The sequence below is a fragment of the Microchirus variegatus genome, assembly GCF_963457635.1.
Source record: "Microchirus variegatus genome assembly, chromosome: 1".
Lineage (NCBI taxonomy): Eukaryota > Metazoa > Chordata > Actinopteri > Pleuronectiformes > Soleidae > Microchirus > Microchirus variegatus.
Window position 1 is genome coordinate 43,531,201 of NC_139802.1, and position 20,384 is coordinate 43,551,584.

General features: G+C 40.4%; 1 protein-coding gene across 1 annotated transcript in view; it reads left to right on the forward strand.

Annotated features, from left to right (window-relative positions):
- The first annotated feature begins 2,489 nt into the window (after nt 1–2,489).
- The window catches only part of wdr7 (WD repeat domain 7), an 83,820-nt gene continuing 65,925 nt past the window's right edge, over nt 2,490–20,384 (forward strand). The window contains exons 1-15 of the mRNA XM_083892827.1: nt 2,490–2,547; nt 3,574–3,745; nt 4,831–4,937; nt 5,020–5,098; nt 5,195–5,369; nt 5,643–5,719; nt 7,406–7,525; nt 7,610–7,755; nt 7,874–7,961; nt 9,315–9,474; nt 10,456–10,571; nt 10,726–10,858; nt 12,099–12,319; nt 12,416–12,611; nt 15,880–16,094. Of these exons, the coding sequence (XP_083748953.1) occupies nt 3,587–3,745; nt 4,831–4,937; nt 5,020–5,098; nt 5,195–5,369; nt 5,643–5,719; nt 7,406–7,525; nt 7,610–7,755; nt 7,874–7,961; nt 9,315–9,474; nt 10,456–10,571; nt 10,726–10,858; nt 12,099–12,319; nt 12,416–12,611; nt 15,880–16,094 (1,992 nt within the window). The 5' untranslated portion in view covers nt 2,490–2,547; nt 3,574–3,586. The remainder of the gene's footprint in view (nt 2,548–3,573; nt 3,746–4,830; nt 4,938–5,019; nt 5,099–5,194; nt 5,370–5,642; nt 5,720–7,405; nt 7,526–7,609; nt 7,756–7,873; nt 7,962–9,314; nt 9,475–10,455; nt 10,572–10,725; nt 10,859–12,098; nt 12,320–12,415; nt 12,612–15,879; nt 16,095–20,384) is intronic.

Below are 20,384 nucleotides of genomic sequence, written 5' to 3' on the forward strand. Positions count from 1 at the left end.
ATGAAGTAGACATTTGTAATTGTGTTGATTTATAAAGTGGAAATGCTGGTCCTCACTTTGCCAGCACGTTTACCTGGTCCTCAGTATGCAGTACAAATACAAGAATGTGTGTGTGTGTGTGTGTGTGTGTGTGTGTGTGTGTGTCCTCATCATGAGCAGGACACGGTCGTCGTCACCTAAAGGGATAGTTCAGGTTTTCTGAAGTGTGTTTGAATGAGGTTTTGACAGAGACCCAGCCCAGGACTGTTTAATCTCGCTGTTTGTGTCACTCTGTAAACCGCTCACTCTCCCACACCAAACCCCATAGAGAAAACCAGCGATTTTACATCACAGCACACAGCGGTTGCTGGTCCACTGCTGCCTCCTTCACTGACTTCAAATGTCTTATTTTGTGACTTGGGATCGTTTGAAATCCTTATTTCAGATTAACCCCAGTGACTCAAACGTACCACACGAGGCAGCGCTACAGCGGCAGCTCCTGTTTTCCCCCCGTGAGCTAAAAATGCTTGTTTTCTTAATGGGCTTTGGTGCAGCAGAGTTTCCTGTTAGAAAAAAACGGTGAGATAAAGCAGCACTAATTGGATCTATCAGGATGGACCAGGTTGCATAAAACTAATTTAAACCCCTTTGTGTGTCTTTTAGTGACCATTTTAACAGTTCCGACCATTTGTATTTTTTTAAATCCATCACAGAAAGGCTTTAATGAGGAAATGTCTTATTATTTATATATATATATATATATATATATAAATGACTGTGCAACCAAAACAAAAAAGAACGTTTTTAAATTGTTTTATTGACCCAAATTAACCACTTCCAATATTTGCATATTGGTTTATGTTGAAAATACGTATATGTACGTACGCATTTTTTTCCCCCCTCTGTACCAAATGTTGATAAAAATGTAAAAAGTTAAATTTAAAGAAGACCACGTACACTGACATGCTCTGGTTTGGTGGTAAATAAATCACTTTGTTCATACAGACATATCTTTTTTTTAATCTTTTGTGTCCACTCACTCACATAGACTGTTGATCTGCTGTCCTAGTCTGCCCTCTTGTGGCCATTGCTGGTAATCCCTGGCAGGTCTGGTACTTTGTGGACATATGGGATACAGATTATTATTATTTTTTTCTGTCTTTTCCTTTTTTTCTGTAGAGGTACAGTTTTTTTTATTTGTTTTTAAAAGTGGGAATGCATGAGTTATTGACACAGTTAACCAGAAACAGCCTAAAAAACAGAAGTTTGCCGTTTTAAATCCACGACATCATGCCATTGTGTCGAGAAATGTCTCCGTACGCATGAAGCCCACCCCGAAAACAACGATAAACGCTGTTGTACATATGCCAGGCCTGTATGTGGCGCTGTAACACAGCTACAGACGACGGCAACAACTAGCTACGACGTTATCGTTTTCCCAAAGTCGCGTTTCGGTTGTTTTTGGAAAAAAAAGGGGCAAAGGTGGAGTTTTGAGTTTTTGTCGCTCTCTGGGACCAGTTTTACAAAAAATAGTGTTTTAGGGCTTTTGTGGATTCACCTAAACTCACTCTTCTGCACCAAAGGCCCTCGGGAAAGTGGGCATATTTGCACACTCTGAGGCGTCAACAAAAACAAACACAACGCTGTCCTCACTCTTGTTTCATGACCACACAAAAGTAATGCAAACTTCTGTTTGTTTATGTTAGCTTAGCTTCAGGACCATTAGGGGGCGTGGCACTTGGGTCTTTGCACAGATGGGGGAGAATAATAATGGATTCTTCCAGGATCGACTTGTGCCTTCAGCAAAACTTGTCTTTCATGCATCCCAGTTATCTTGCTAGCTTCCTTGATTATGTTGGACAGCACATTCACCACTAAAAGCGCTATAAAAATAAAACACCTGTACGTGTCGGTGTCTTGTCAACATTAAAAATATTGTATTTGCTGAGAAAAAAATAGTGAGAATTGGATGTACAAATTTGTCCAAGAAGGTAGAGAGTAATCCAAAAAAATCTGTGAGTAAAAAAATAATAGTACATTATGTTTATTTGGTTATTTTATATTTTTTATTTTATTTTTATGTTCAAAATAATGATTTATGTAAATAAACAACTGATGTAGTTTGGTCGAGTTTAATAATAAATAAAAAATCCGGATGCTAACGTATCTTGGGCTAGCTATTGTTAGCTAAAACAACGATGTACACGTCGCATATAAACACGTCCACGGATAATTAATGAAACCGTTAACTGTGCACAAATGATTTACTGTGAAATAAATAAGTCAGACGTGGTTTTTGAGGCCGCTCTCAGTTTCCAACGTCCGACTCTTGCCCGGACCAATATGGCGTCCTTGAGACGATTTTATTTTGAAAACCTGAGCCCGGATACGGCCACCGGTTGTCATGTGATTAGCTCGCGGATGTGATCGGTGTCTCTGCGTAACAGCAGCTAAAATAAACCGACTCCGGAGAGAGTCCGTGCGGGTTTTTTATCGCGGAGGGAAACCTTCACCGTCACGCGTCTGTCCCCGGGGGGACATGTATCACTAGGACACCTGTACTTCCTGGTACGTATCCGCACATTTGCGTTGTTCTGTTTTGGTTCCGTTAGCTGCGCTTGCTAACAACCGGAAGTCGCGACACTGCAGATGTCGTTTAGCGTTAGCGCCTCACAGATGACGGTAGTCGCGTCCTCTAACAGCCACATAATCCGACATTTAATCCATATCTGTTGTCGCGGGTGACTTGTGTAGCGGCGCAGCGTCAAAATGAACCGTTTGTCGTGTTAATGCGACGCGTTTTTAACATTAAACATTAAACGTCAAGGTGACGCACGAGCTGTTGATGTTTTCATCACATGGGATTAGATTATTACACTGCGCGTGGATTATTTTATGATGTTGTGCTGATTCACTGATGCTGTGTGTTTGTGCTTCAATTATACACATTAAAAAAAATAACGAATAATATCCACACTGACATTTTTCTAATCAAAATGACATTCAAGGTCTATAATTCACGATTTCTGGGACAAATGACGTCACTTCCCCCCCCCATTTATTTTGATCGGGATTATCATAATAAATGTCTGAAATTCGTTATTGACTAAAATTCGATTATGACTCGTCATAGAGGGATTGAAGATGCTGTAGATTGAACTGGAATTACGATGAGTCAGAATTAAAGGTCCAGTGCGTAAAAAATCAATGTTATTGACGACACTTGTTTGTGTCTAATACCGATATCACAAAGTATCTATCGATCTACCGATAACAGTGCGATACAGTCATTTTAGACCATTTAAACCAGTGTTTCCCAACCTGGGGTACTTGTACTAAAACTGCCCAACTGCACGTGTGTTTGCAGAATTGTTGACATTTCTGAGGGACTTTGAATGCATCTCATAGCTGCTCCTCTTATGGAGCGTTGCAGTTGTCGTATTTACAACTCGGAAAGTCATTTGAAGCCATTTTCAAATTCAAAGACATAATTCTCCAACAGTGTTATAAATATTCTTCTCCCATTGCGAAGAACACAACATGACTCCGCTATTGTTATCGTAATAATTCTTCTTCCTCTCTCGTTGTTTACAGACACGTCACAATAATGTCGGGGAACAACCTGGTTTTACCCATAGTGCTCTGGGGCCGCACGGCTCCCACCCACTGCATCAGCAGTCTGCTGGTGATGGACGACTTCAGCACCATCATCACCGGCTGCCACGATGGACAGATCTGTCTGTGGGACATGACGCCAGAGCTGGAGGTACTGATGAAGACCATGGTGGTGTTTATAATCTGTCTCTGACATGGTTTTATCTCGCTAGTTCATAAATAAATGCTGAGTCAGCATATCGCCAACCTTTGTTTTCCCCTCTCCCTTTTCTTATATTTCTTCTTTGATTGTTTTCCTACTGTATATTTTTTGGTTTAATTAGTTCATATTTATGTATATACTTATATTACAGATTTTGAGCATTTTGTTTGCTATTTAAAATGAATGGAGCTTAAGTTTGTACCTGGTTTGCTGTTGTTGTGAGGCAGATTCTATGAAAGACGACATAGTTTGACTCTTGATTCTCAACATCCCAGCATTGCACATGTTCCCATAGTTGGACTAATAATGACTTATCATGTCTTATTTTAAATTGTCTTGTCATCATTTGTCTTGAATTGTCTTCTTGAGTTGTCTTGAATTTCTGCGATCGGTCTTGTCTTGAATTGTCTTGATCTATCTTGTCTTGATCTTGTCCCTCGATCTGTCTTGTCTCTCGATCTATCTTGTCTTGATCTATCTTGTCTCTCGATCTATCTTGTCTTGATCTATCTTGTCCGGAATTGTCTCGATCTATCTTGTCTTGATCTATCTTGTCTTCAATTGTCTTGATCTATCTTGTCTGGAATTGTCTTGATCTGTCTCGATCTATCTTGTCTCTCGATCTATCTTGTCTCGATCTATCTTGTCTTGATCTATCTTGTCTCTCGATCTATCTTGTCTCTCGATCTATCTTGTCTTGATCTATCTTGTCTCTCGATTTATCTTGTCTTGAAATGTCTTGATCTATCTTGTCTAGACTAGAGCTGTCTCGATCTATCTCGTCTCTTGATTTATCTTGTCTTGAAATGTCTCAATCGAACTTGTCTTGATCTATCTTGTCTCGATCTATCTTGTCTTTATATGTCTTGTCTTGAATGGTCTCGATCTATCTTGTCTCTCGATCTATCATGTCTCGATCTATCTTGTCTTTCGATGTATCTTGTCTTGAATAGCCTTGCCTGAAATGTCTCGATCTACCATGTCTCTCGCTGTCTTGTCTAATCTTAACTTCCCTCGTCCTGTCCCGCGTTCAGATCTGTCCCAGAGCCATGTTGTTTGGACACACAGCGTCCATCACGTGTCTGGCTAAAGCCAGCGCGTGCGGCGATAAGCAGTACATGGTCAGCGCGTCGGAGAGCGGGTGAGTCCACAGAGACCACGGGCGACAAACCACTGAGGTTCATCATATCATCATGTCTAACTCGTGTCTTCTCGTGTCTCAGGGAGATGTGTTTGTGGGACGTTAACGACGGACGCTGCATTGAGTTCACAAAGTTGGCCTGTGCTCACACGGGGATTCAGGTGAGACTCGCATCACTGTCCTGGGACGGAAGGAAGGTATGAATGTCTACGTCGTGTCTCCTCACCCACGTCCTCCTTGTCCTCTTTGTCCTCCAGTTCTATCAGTTCACCATCGGCACACAGAGGGAGGGACGCCTGCTCTGTAACGGACATTACCCAGAAATCCTGGTGGTGGACGCGACCAGCCTGGAGGTCCTGTACTCGCTGGTGTCCAAGATCCTGCCCGACTGGATCAGCTCCATGAGCATCATCCGCTCCCACCGCACGCAAGGTGAGGGGACGGCGGGTTACCGAGACGCTGTTCACGCGTCGTCGTGGTAACCGACGTTTAATTTGAATCGTGTGTGTGTGTGTGTGTGTGTGTGTGTGTGTGTGTGTGTGTGTGTGTGTGTGTGTGTGTGTGTGTGTGTGTGTGTGTGTGTGTGTGTGTGTGTGTGTGTGTGTGTGTGTGTGTGTGTGTGTGTGTGTGTGTGTGTGTGTGTGTGTGTGTGTGTGTGTGTGTGTGTGTGTGTGTGTGTGTGTGTGTGTGTGTGTGTGTGTGCAGAGGACACGGTGGTGGCGGTGTCAGTGACCGGGATTCTGAAGGTGTGGATCATCACAGCTGAGGTCAGCAAGATGCAGGTACACCGTCGCGTCGGACGTCATGTGATTATGAACGTCGGGCTTTCTCACACAACTAATTCATCCCGATTTCTAATCCCGACTTAACCACCTGACCTAAACTGAACATTTAATTCATAGTATACATGAGTGTGTGTGTGTGTGCGCTTAATCAATTCTTATTGAAAGCTAATCATATTAACTCAAATTACAACGTTAAATCATTAATTCATTGTGCAGTGCTACTTCAGGAACTTAAAAAGTCAATTTAAAGGCGAATTCAACCTGCTCTTCTAAGGCTAACGCTGCCTACAGGCCACATTATACTTCTCCGACTGCGTATGCGTTATCCGTCTGCGTCACCACGGAGACGCCTCGAGCATTTATACTTCTGCGTCGTGGTGACGGACACTCGCTGCAATTTCCCGCCCGATCAGTAGGGGTCGCTGCGCAAGGTTGTTGTGCTTCTGGCTACAGTGAGCAATGGCGTCCGAGAAAGAAAGAGAGAGAAAGACTGTTGTTGTTGAAAAAGTGGCCGTTTCTCACTTTTCTGTGTCACGGAACGCAGTTTTAAGATAATTTGAGGCGAGAAATTGGCCATTTAGAGTCTAAACATGTGCTGTGTGTGTATAGATATGACGTATTTATAGTTCGGCAGCGGCGTTATCGGCGGGGATCAGCTCCGCCTCTGTCAGGACGCCCGGAGCGCACTGAGAGCCGGCACAGAGCAGCTTAGCTCGGCCTGTCCTGAGGACCAATCGCAGCTCTTGCCGTCTCCGTAGTCCCTTGACGGAGTGACGGACACTTAAAAAATATTCCGTGCACCCGGAGACGACGCAGAGGCTCTTCGACAGGTTCTGCGTCGACGCAGAGGACTCTGCGTAGCTACGCAGAGCACTTTACGCAGGAGTATAAATTGGGCTTAATGTCTTATTTTGGAAGAAATGCCAGGAAAGTGAGCTGAGAGCGGAGGTAGAGAGCAATGTAGTGTGGTAGTGATATCTCTGACATTTTTTTTTAAAGGGGGGAGGAGTCTGTGACAATGAGGTTGACGAAAATGTGAACTTAGAAATCCAGTGGTAAAATTTGACTGCAGTAGCTGGTGTTTGACCAGAGAGGGCAGTAGATACAACATGAATAATGTCAATACTAAATTAATACTAATATTTTGCACCTGGATTGGCAAAGAATATTAAGTACATACACAAATACACGGGTTTACACCTTAAAATAAGTGGTTTTAGGACTTTAATTACACTTTAAATTAGTGTGGGTGCAATCTCTTAATGTGTGTTTTCATTGTTTTCATTAAAAACTAATCATATAACTCAAATTAATAATCAGGAACTCCTTGTCTCATATTCTTCTTCATAAAAGTCCATTTAAAGGCTAATTAAACCTGCTCTTGTAAGGCTAACGCTGCCTAATGTCTTATTTTGGAAGAAATGCCAGGAAAGTGGGCTGAGAGCCGAAGCAGGGACTAGTGCAGAGAGTGGGGGGGCGTGGTCTGTTAGTGAAATCTGATACTGAATGTCAATACTTACTGAATACTAATATTTGCACCTGGATTGGCAAAGAATATTAAGTACATACAAAAATACACTGGTTTACGCCTGAAAATAAGTGGTTTTAGGGCTTTAATTACACTTTAAATTAGTGTGGATGTAATCTGTTACTGTGTGTGTGTGTGTGTGTGTGTGTGTGTAGGACATGGACCCCGTGTTTGAAGAAGAGTCCAAACCCATCTACTGTCAGGGCTGTCAGAGCATTTCCTTCTGCACCTTCACTCAGAGCAGCCTGCTGGTCGTCTGCTCCAAGTACTGGAGGGTAAGAGACGCCGGAGAATCTTTTACGAACACGTGAACATCTCACCGTTTCATCTGTAATCTATAATTGTTTTTAATCGATCAGGTGTTTGACGCCGGCGACTACTCGCTGCTCTGCTCGGTGCCCAGCGACGCCGACCAGGTGTGGACGGGAGGAGAGTTCATCGCCGCCGACAAAGTCATCATCTGGACCGAGGACGGCTGCAGCTACATCTACAAGCTGCCCGCCAGGTAATCGTGACGCGGCATTTCCTGGACGTCTCTAGCTGCCGAATCAGTTAAAAATGCAAACGATCCATTTGATACTTTTTACTATTATGTCTATTCCCCCCAGTTGTCTTCCTGCTAGCGAACATTTCCGCAGCGACGTCGGCAAAACCAAAGAGGGTTCCATCCCTCCGCTGGTCTACAGCATCGCCAGCCGCTCAGACAAACAGGTCGGTCTCGTCTGTGTCACATGACGACGGGCTCGTCTAATAAAATCGACAATATTATAAGAAAATGTTATTTTTCCTGAATAGAAACTAAAATCTCTCCCGCACCAACACAACACAATTGTCTTGATCTATCTTGTCTCGATCTATTTTGTCCTGAATTGTCTTGATCTATCTTGTCTTGATCTATCGATTTATCTTGTCTTGATCTATCGATCTCTCTTGTCTCTCAATCTATCTTGTCTTGATCTATCAATCTATCTTGTCTTAATCTATCTTGTCTCGATCTGTCTTGTCTTGATCTATCAATCTATCTTGTCTTAATCTATCTTGTCTTGATCTGTCTTGTCTCGATCTATCTTGTCTTGATCTATCAATCTATCTTGTCTCAATCTATCTTGTCTCGATCTATCTTGTCTTGATCTATCAATCTATCTTGTCTTGATCTGTCTTGTCTCGATCTATCTTGTCTTGATCTATCAATCTATCTTGTCTTAATCTATCTTGTCTCGATCTATCTTGTCTTGATCTATCTTGTCTCAATCTATCTTGTCCTGAATTGTCTCAATCTATCTTGTCTTGATCTATCTTGTCTTGATCTATGTTGTCTTGATTTGTCTTGATCTATCTGTCTATCTTGTCTCGATCTATCTTGTCTCTTGATCTATCTTGTCTCTCGATCTATCTTGTCTCGATCTATCAATCTATCTTGTCTTATTCTATCTTGTCTCGATCTATCAATCTATCTTGTCTTAATCTATCTTGTCTCGATCTGTCTTGTCTCGATCTATCTTGTCTTGATCTATCAATCGATCTTGTCTCGATCTGTCTCGTCTCGATCTATCTGGTCTTGATCTATCAATCTATCTTATCTCAATCTATCTTGTCTCGATCTATTTTTGTACTGAATTGTCTTGATCTATCGATCTGTCTTGTCTCTCGATCTATCTTGTCTTGATCTATCTTGTCTTGAAATGTCTGGATCTATCTCGTCTCGATCTATCTTGTCTCGATCTATCTTGTCTCGATCTTGTCCCATAGAGAAAATCACCGTTTTAACCTCACACAGACACAGCAGCTGCTGGTCCACTGCTGCCTCCTGTGGCCATTTTGTGTCACTGCATTAAACCTGAATGATGTTTTTCAAACACCGAAATCACCAAATAACACATTTGAAGTCAGTGATGCAGTCAGAAGTGGATCAACGACTCCTGTGTGCAGTGATGTCAAATCGATGATTTTCTCTATGGGGTTTGGTGAAGGAGACTGACAAGTTGAAATAAAGTAGAAAAATATCCTTTTTACTTCTTAGTTGTTGACGTTATTATTGTTGTTGTTGTTTTTTTGTGCCTCCAGCTGTTGATCTGTCCTCCGGTGACTCTGTTCTTCTTCGGCCGTCGGGAGCCGTTTCACAAACTGCTGATTCAGGGCGACTCGTCGGGTCGTCTGTCGCTGTGGAGCATCCCGGAGTCTTCACCTGTGCAGCCGCCGTCCATCACTGCTGCTGATGCTGCTGGTGAGGACACTACTGTCTGTGGTCATGGGATTATTTCTCTTATCGACCTCATAATCTGGACACAACACTATAAGAAATCATTTAAAATTGAGTTGAAAACTAATTCAAACATGAACAATGGTTTAAAAACATGTATACAATAGAAAAATGTGGGTAATAAGAGACATTGAGACATTGTTGATGAAATTGTGACATCTAGTGGCCGATATATGTCATGACAAAGCATTATTTGTTTTTCTTACTGATTTTAAAGTTGTGAAAATCCCATTTTTAGCTGGAAATCTACTTATATTTTTAAATTTCTTGTTGACAACCACAGAGTTTTACATATATTTCAAAAACCAAACTGCAACTCAAATTTTTTTTTTGCATTATGTAATAAATCTTAAGCAACTAAAGCCATAAAATCCTCCTAATATGTCGCAGAGACTCAGGAATAATGTTCATATAACAAACTGAACTCACCAACAACAACAGTACAGACAAAATATTTGCATTAAAAAAAATCTTTTGCAGACTGCAAATCATGTGGCGCCACCTACCGCCGTCTACCAATCATTGCAGTCGGTAGAGTCTCAGCTGCCGAGCAACCACGGGTTGCCAGTTGCAGTCAGAAAACAAAACTTAAAAGACCTCGGTATTTTGAATTTGAATGTAGTAACCGTTTTTGGCCACATTCTTACACATGGCGCCTTTAAATCACCTTATAGCTTAACTTTTTTTCTGGTTGTTTGAGTCCAAAAAAATAAAAAAATGACTTAAAATGATGATTTCCTGAAATATTTTAATTTTTTCCCCACAGATTTAAAACATATTAGAAGGTTTCTGAGAAGAAAAGTGCTTCATTTTATCATTGACCAATGAAGATTATTTAAAAAATGACAAATATTGACTTATGCACAGAAACCTCATTGTTTTCGGTCTTTAAAGTTGTGTTTACTGTGTGTGTGTGTGTGCGTGTGTGTGCGTGTGTGTGCGCAGAGCTGCCTGCGTCGACCACCGTCAGCCTCCAGGAGGCGTTTGATAAACTCACCCCCGTGTCTGCTGGAATCATCGACCAGCTCAGCGTTCTGCCCGGCAAAGAAGAACCGATCAAGGTAAAAATTTTTTTAACATATTTAATTTATTTATTTAGCTCATGTTTCTGTCTCTGAGTGTCCACTTTAAACACTTTCTCTGACGTGTGTGTGTGTTATTGTGTGTGTGTGTGTGTGTGTGCGTGTGTGTGTTATTGTGTGTCTCCCTCCACAGGTGACGGCCAGCGTCTACATCCCCTCTCAGGGTCGTCTGGTGTGCGGCAGAGAGGACGGCAGCATCATCCTGGTTCCTGCGACGCAGACCGCCATCGTTCAGCTGCTGCAGGGAGAACACATGCTCCGCAGAGGTGACAGATATATATAAGACAATTCTACATTGTTACACTAGGGGGCGCTGTACTCTACTGTATAATGTTGTTTTCCAAACTTTCTATATGGGGGGGGGCACACTTTTTGAACAATTTTTGTTGGACAATTTGTGACTAGTGGAGCACATGATGTATTTTTATTGGTAAATTAAGAGATGTTTGGTGGAATTTGTGTATATATATGTATATATATATATATATGTTTGTATGTGTATATATGTATGTATGTGTGTGTGTATATATATATATATTTATATATATATGTTTGTATGTGTATATGTATATATGTGTGTATATATATGTATGTGTGTATATATATGTAAGTTTATATATATATATGTTTGTATGTATGTATATATATATATATATATACACATGTGTATATGTATATATATGTGGATATGTGTATATGTATATATATGTGGATATATATATATATATACATATACATATATATCATATCATATATATATATACACATATGTATATATATGTGGATATACATGTATATGTATGTATATATGTATTTGTATGTATGTGTGTGTATACATATGTATGTGTATGTTTATATATATATATACAGTGTATATATATATACACACATATGTATGTATATGCATATATGTGTGTATGTGTATATATATGTGTATATGTATGTATATATATATGTGTATATGTATATATACATACATGTATATGTATATATATATGTATGTATGTATGTGCATATATACGTGTATATGTATACATATACATATACATACATGTATATGTATATGTATGTATGTATGTGCATATATACGTGTATATGTATATATACATACATGTATATGTATATATATATGTATGTATGTATGTGCATATATATGTATGTATGTGTGTGTATGTGTATATACATATATATATATATAAACATACACCGATGTATGTATGTGTTTGTACGTGTGTATATATATATACACGTGTGTATATGTGTGTTTCTATACGTGTATATGTGTATATATATATATGTTCTTGATGATGTCCTAAGATATTTCGATTTAAATTTAAAACATATTAGAGAGTTTCTGCGAATAAAAATGCTTCATTTTATCAATATTGATTATTTAAAAAAAATGCCAAATACTGACTCATGCACATGTATATGTACGCACACACGTATACATATGTATATATATATATATATGTATACATATATCTTCCTCCCGTCCCCCTGCAGGTTGGCCTCCTCACCGTACGCTGCGCGGCCACCGCAACAAGGTGACGTGCGTCCTCTACCCGTACCAGGTCTCCCCGCGCTACGACCAGCGCTCGCTGGTGTCCGGCGGCGTGGACTTCTCCGTCATCGTCTGGGACATCTTCACCGGCGAGATGAAGCACATCTTCTGCGTGCACGGCGGCGAGATCACGCAGCTCATCATCCCGCCGGAGAACTGCAGCGTAAGGCGCCCTTGGGACTAACTCCGCGGCGTCCTCTGTCCTCGTGTCCCCGATGTGACTTTTAAACGTCTTCTCCTCTCTCCGTGTCGTCCTCAGACTCGCGTGCAGCACTGCGTCTGCTCGGTGGCCAGCGATCACTCGGTGGGTCTGCTCAGCCTCAGGGAGAGGAAGTGCATCATGCTGGCGTCGCGGCACCTCTTCCCCATCCAGGTCATCAAGTGGCGTCCGGCCGACGACTACCTGGTGGTGGGATGTTCTGACGGCTCTGTGTACGTCTGGCAGATGGACACAGGTGAGACGGAAAACCTCTTTTAACCCTAACCCACGTACCCTATCGCTAATGAAAGCTCGCTAAATATTGACATTTTAAAACATTTCCTTTGCTAAATGTTGGAGATTAACGTCATGCTTTTAAAGGATGATGCCAGGGACGTCACTCTCTGACCAATCAGTGACCGGCAGTCTGTCGACGTCACATTTTAGTATCGGCTCGGACCAAAACACCAGGGACCAGGCCAAAAAAAGCATGTAGGGACTGTGTAGTAGAAAAAAAAAACGCCATATGAGGGTCCTCACTGTGTGTGTGTGTTTTTGTACTTGCTGCATACTGGGGACCAGCGAGGGTTTTTAAACCAACAAAGTGAGGTCATTTTTACGAAGTGAAGACATTTTTTGCCGGGGCCTCACTTTGTTTTCATTGAAATCACTTCCTTAGGTCTTAAACATGCTATACGCTGTATAATGTGTGTGTGTGTGTGTGTGTGTTTTTAACTAACAAAGTGAGGTCCTTTTTACGAAGTGAGGACATTTTTTGCCGGTCCTCGCTTTGTTTTCATTCAAATCACTTCCTTAGGTCGTAAACATGCTATACTCAGTTTTTTTTAAACAGAAGTCTTCAATTTGGTACAAAACCTGGTTCCACCTGCAGACATTTTATGGTACTGCACCCAGTCGTTCTTTATAGATGTCATTCATGAAGTAGATATTTGTACTTGTGTTGATTTATAAAGTGGAAATGCAGGTCCTCAGTATGCTGCAAGTACAATAATGTGTGTGTGTTCTTGTACTTGTGGCATACTGAGGACCAGCGAGGGTTTTAAACCAACAAAGTGAGGTCATTTGACCGGTCCTCGCTTTGTTTTCATTGAAATCACTTCCTGAGGTCGTAAACATGCTATAGTCTGTTTATTTTAACAGAAGTCTTCAATTTGGTACAGAACCTGGTTCCACCTGCAGACGTTTTATGGTACTGCACCCAGTAGTTCTTTTTAGATGTCATTCATGAAGTAAATATTTATAATTGTGTTGATTTATGAAGTGGAAATGCTGGTCCTCAGTATGCTGCAAGTACAAGAATGTGTGTGCGTTCTTGTACTTGTGGCATACTGAGGACCAGCAAGGGTTTTTAAACCAACAAAGTGAGGTCATTTTTACGAAGTGAGGACATTTTTGCCGGGCCTCACTTTGTTTTCTTTGAAATCACTTCCTTAGGTCGTAAACATGCTATAGTCTGTTTTTTTTTTAACAGAAGTCTTCAATTTGGTACAAAACCCGGTTCCACCTGCAGACATTTTATGGTACTGCACCCAGTCGTTCTTTATAGATGTAATTTATGAAGTAGATATTTGCAATTGTGTTGATTTATGAAGTGGAAATGCTGGTTCTCAGTATGCTGCAAGTACAAGAATGTGTGTGTGTTTTTGTACTTGTGGCATACTGAGGACCAGCGAGTGTTTTTAAACAAACAAAGTGAGGTCTTTTTTACGAAGTGAGGACATTTTTTGCCGGGCCTCACTTTGTTTTCATCGAAATCACTTCCTTAGGTCGTAAACATGCTATACTGTGTTTTTTTTAACAGAAGCCCTCAATTTGGTACAAAACCTGGTTCCACCTGCAGACATTTTATGGTACTGCACCCAGTGGTTCTTTATAGATGTAATTTATGAAGTAGATATTTGTAATTGTGTTGATTTATAAAGTGGAAATGCTGGTCCTCAGTATGCTGCAAGTACAAGAAATAGTGTGTGTGTGTGTGTGTGTGTGGAGACATAAGAGAAAGAGAGCCATGCTCTATTACATGTCAAACGCCTGACTTCACACACACCTTCCTTAATTTCACACTTAGCCACCCTGCAATCTCCCAGCAGCTACAGCTTTACACACACACACACACACACACACACACACACACACACACACACACACACACACACAGGTATAATGGTGCCACTTCTCTCTGTGCTCCTAATGATGTCTCTGTATGAAACGCTGCTCATCCTCTCTCTATTCTCTCTATTCTCTGTGAAGAACATCTCTGTCTGTGACCTGAATCATATTCCTCAGATAATAGATGATGAAGCTCAGCGTCCAGACACACACACACAGACACAGACACAGACACAGAGAGAGAGAGGGTTTAGCAGATTTATATAAAGTGGAGAGTGCAGGGACATGATGAGACACACACACACACACACACACATATGTCTGCTCACACTCTCTCAGACGGCATCACTCTAGAATATAATCATCAAGGTGCATCGAGGTGTTGCTGTTTGTCACTTTTAGAAGCTGCAGAAGCTCTTTAAATTTTTAATTCAGGCTGCAACTAATGATTATTATCTCGTTTGGTCCATAAAATGATAGAAAATGTTGATTTTTTTTGTTCACCAAACCTGGAAATAATGATTTCTTTGTTAATAAGGATCAAATAAACCAGTAAATATTCACATTTAAGAGGCTGAAAAATCAGAAGAACACTCAAAATACTTAGTAATAATCTAATTATTGTCGCATCCATTATTTCATTCCAAAAAGAACATTTAAAGCTCTAGTTTCTCTGTTTTAAATCATAGGTTTCACATCCAAATTCCTGTAATGTTATTTAAATTGTTTTAATAGTCTTTTATTTTGAAAAAAAGAGTCAAAGAGCAGTTTTTAAGTTACTTATTTAAACCAACACATCCCTTAAATTTGCCATTTTTGTATAATTTTTGCTTAATGAAGAGCGGGCTGGTCTTGAAAAAAATCACAATATTCCATCACAATATCGATATTTATGATGTTTCACAGAATTTCAAAGTAAAAGTCTTTGTTTTGATGTGGAATAATGTATAGTTCACTATAAAAATTAATCTATAAGAAGCAAAAACAGACAAAAGTGCAGTAAAATCAAATATTTAGTGGACAATAACATGTAGAGAAGTTTAATTAAACACAAAACAAGCTTATATATGACTTAACGTTGAATATAATACATTTAAAATTGTGATAAATATAAAAGCATGTCGACAATAATCACCAGATTAATCCGGTATGAGTTACAGACCTTTAATCTTATTTAAAATCCTTGTTTTCATGTCAAAAAGTTGACTTCAATTGACCAAAATGAAAGATATAGAACCATATTATCGCAATAATTATTATAATTGACATAAAAGTAGTTTTTAAATCAAAAAATCAAGATTTATTCGAATACGTTCTGGTTTATTTGCCGTTTGCTAACGTTCCGATTGTGCGTGTGTGTGTGCGTGTGTGTGTGTGTGTGTGTGTGTCGTCAGGCGCTCTGGACCGCTGTGTGATGGGCATCACGGCGGTGGAGATCCTGAACGCCTGTGACGAGCTGGCCCCGGCCACCGTGGACGCTCTGAGTCACTCTGCCGTCAACCTGAAGCAGGCCATGACTCGCCGCAGCCTGGCGGCGCTGAAGAACATGGCCCAGCACAAGCTGCAGACGCTCGCCACCAACCTGCTCGCCGCCGACAACGCCGACAAGGTACGCGCCGTCTTTGTTTGTCGCTTTAAACTGAAGTTTTTTGACTTCCTCACCAAACCCCATAGAGAAAATCAGCGATTTTTTAGCTCACGGTGACGCAGGAGCTGCTGCTCTACTGCTGCGTCGTTTCCTCGCTTTATGTCATTTACGTAATTCGGAACGAAGTATTTCAAGCACAGAATTCATTAAAATAACACATTTTAACTTGAAGATAGAGGCAGCAGTGGATCAACAGCTCCTGTGAACTCCTGTGTGCTGTTATGTTAAAATCGCCGGTTTTCTCTATGGGGTTTGGTGCAGGTGAGAGTGAGCGACACAAATTTTCCGTTTTTCCTGACTTGTGTGAAGTTCAGATGTCTCCCGATCGCCCGTAGTTGTGTTTATCTCTCTCTCTCTCTGACGCACACACACACACACACACACACACACACACAGTTGGTCAGATTGCTGGCCAAAGTCACAGTCCAATTAAAATACTGCTGGAGACAAACGAAAGGTCAACACTACTGTGTCTGCCTGTGTGTGTCTGCCTGTGTGTGTGTTCGTGTGTGTGTGTGTTCGTGTGTGTGTGTGTGTGTGTGTGTGTGTGTGTGTGTGTGTGTGTCCGCTGGTGTCTCAGAGGGAAGCATGAACTATCTTAAATGTCAAAAAGGTGCAGTGTGTGTTTTTTTTTTTTTTTCCTCCTCCTGAGCTCGACTGTCCAGAAGAAGAAGAAATGTGGAAAGTTTTCACTATTCCCCTGTGTGTGTGTGTGTGTGTGTGTGTGTGTGTGTGTGTCTGTCCCCATGTTAAGAATCTCTGATCCATTTGACTTAAAAATAGAAACATCATTTACAAAACAAAGAGCTGAAACTGCTCAGGAAAATGTTTCCTGGTGTTTCAAAGTGAGAAGTCGAAGCTCATTGTTGTCATAGACTTGCACCCCCTGGTGGACATTCAAGAAAATACAGTTTTCAGACACGTCCACACCTGTCTTCCATCCTCAGATATAGTGTGTGTAACTACAAGTCATTTTGCTGACATCTCCTGTGGTTTTGTGCGATTCGGACAACTTAAAGTCCCGCCCCCTTGCTTGTAGTCCCTCCCACTTGTACCCGCCCCCCTTTTCCCCCCCATATTAGTGTGACTGGGTCTATTATTATGTTAATTTTGTGATATATCTTGAAAAAGTGAAGTCTGAAAACCAGATTGTTGTTGTTTTTTTTTTAGTAGCGTCGCTGTGTCGGGTAAGCCCCGCCCACCCGGGGCCTCCCAGCACAGAAAACAAACACCATGAATAATTTAAGCGTCGTTTAGTTCAGCTGCTCCACTTTGACTTTTACAGTTTGGTGATCCATTTAGCTTGTCCTTGTCTTTCTCCTCCTCCACCTCCTCCCCCACCATCGTGTATAACCTTTTTATATATATATGTGTGTGTGTGTGCGTGTGTGTGTGTGTTCAGATGTATCGCAGGCGTCTCTCGGGCCTCTCCTGCCATCAGTGTCCGTAATCACAGCTCTTTTCTGTTCCCGTCTCCTCTGTCGTTTCTCATATCTGCTCAAATTATGGCTCGAAACCACCCACCGTCCCTGATGACTGTGTGTGTGTGTGTGTGTGTATATATATATATACACACACACACACACACTCACTCCCCTGCGGGGTGTAATGGCAGATAATGACCATAAAATGTCAGAGCATCAACCCCAGCATTACACGCAGTCAGCTGCAGGTCTGCATCCCTGTGTGTTTACACCTGGTGTGTTTGTTTGTTTGTTTGTTTGTTTGTCTCTGTCTGTCTGTGACTTTGACTCTGTCCTCTGCTCGTTACTCTACATATCTGTGTCGTAAATAGTTTATTTTATATAATAATTGATCAAAAATACCTGTAGATTAGTCACTATAATCAGTTTCAGATCCACTTTGCTTGTAAATGTAAGAAAATAACTCGTCCTGGTTCGTTTATTTAGGTCTGCAGGGATTAATTGATCGATTAATTACCAACTCTATGATAAGTAAGGATCAGATCCTCTTAAATGTGAGCGTGTTGTGATTTCTTTGCCCCTCTGTGACAGTGAACTGAATATTTTGTGGGTTTGTTTAACACATTTGCACAATTTTATGACATTAAATAAATAAATCAGTAATCAGGTTAGTAGTTTGTGAGAGTTGCTGCTCTACATTTATGAACATTAACATATAGTAGTAAGTGTTTATCATCTGTCGTCTGTGGTGTTTGTTTTTCCTCTGTGAATATTAACTATCCACTCGTGTGTGTGTGTAATATGTCTGTTGGCCTTTAGAGGGCAGTGTTGATCCAGCAAAACGGCTGCCGCGTTTCTATTTAGGACACAGCATTGACTTCCATTCATTTATTTAAACAGACTAAACAAAGACTTATCACTGACTTTATAACCATCGCTAGTTAATCTCTAACTGTAACTTTAATCATAATCACAATCCATTAGGACCAGGTTTTTGGTCTACTGGTCCTGACGAGGTCAGTGTTTATGACGGAGGGGAGTGACACTGTGACGGTGCTAATCTTAATCTATAACCACAGTTCAAATCTTACTCTTAATCTGAACCCGAAACCTCCAGAAACTGAGGTTCTGCCTCATTAGGACCAGGTTTTGGTCCCTCAAGAGAGAACTGCTGGTCCTGGATACAATCAGTGTGTAATATGGAATAGGAAAGGTCCTAGAGAGGTGTGACACACACACACACACACACACACACACACACACACACACACACACACACACACACACAACCCCAGGGAAGACTTTCCTGTCAAAGCTGGGCTGCTGTTCCTCTCTCTCTCTCCAGCTGCAGCTGTATTGTGTCTCTTACTCAGTCAGGAGTCTCCATGCGCACACACACACACACACACACACACACACACACACACACACACACACACACACACACACACACACACACACACACACACTCCCTTTAATCCTTTAAACGTCTTCACATTTCACGGCTCAGACGTTAGCGTCTCGACCGTCAACATCGTGTTTTTCATGCTAGTAGATGATTAAAGATGTAGATATTAAATTGTCTTCATTAGGCAAAATACTTGAACAAATTGCAAAAATAATAGCCGTAGTAATCAATTGACGTTTCAGTCCACTAGGTGGCGCCATGTGCTCACTCTTACTAGAGCTGTTAGCTGTGAGCATATCGCAATGTATGATTTCACAAATAATCAGTAAATCGCAATGACTTGAACATCGTGATTATTTTGTATCACATGACTTAAATATCGTGAAAATTTATCGTGACTCAAATATTGTGAAAATGTATTGTGATTTATAGTGTCTTAAATGTCGTGATAATGTGTTGTGACTTAGATATCGTGATAATGTCGTATAGTATGTGACTTAAATATCGTGATAATGTTATCGCTTGTGACTTATATATCGTGGTACTATCGTATCGTGACTTAAATATCGTGATAATATCATATCGTAAGTGACTTAAATATCGTGATAATATCATATCGTAAGTGACTTAAATATCGTGATCATATCGTATGTGACTTAAATATCGTGATAATATGTTATCGCTTGTGACTTATATATCGTGATAATATCAAGTCGTAAGTGACTTAAATATCGTGATAATATCATATCGTATGTGACGTAAATATCATGATAATATGTTATTGCTTGTTACTTATATATCGTGAGAATATCATCGTAAGTGACTTAAATATCGTGATAATATCATATCGTAAGTGACTTAAATATTGTGATAATATCGTAAGTGACTTGAATATCGTGATAATATCATATCGTAAGTGACTTAAATATCGTGATAGTATCGTGCCATGACGTTATTACCGTGATAATATCGTATCGTTACTTAAATATCGCTACTTAAATATCGTATCGTTACTTAAATATCGTACCGTTACTTAAATATCGTGATAATATCGTATCGTTTCTTAAATATCGTGATAATATCGTATCGTTACTTAAATATCGTGATAATATCGTATCGTTTCTTAAATATCGTGATAATATCGTATCGTTACTTAAATATCGTGATAATATTGTATCTTAGTGATTGTGAGATCCCACAAAAATACATCTAAGTACATTTCCTGGTTTTCATCCTTCGTTTATATTCTTGCTTAATGTCCCTTCTGGGCCTCCGTCCTCCTCATTTTTTGTTTTCTTTTTTCTACAGAAAAACAAAAACCTCACAGTTGAAAAACAGTCGCACGTTTTTAAACATTCATCACCGTTTCCTTCAAGTTTTTAAAAAGAATTACAAAATACCTCTGTATTGTCTTCTCTC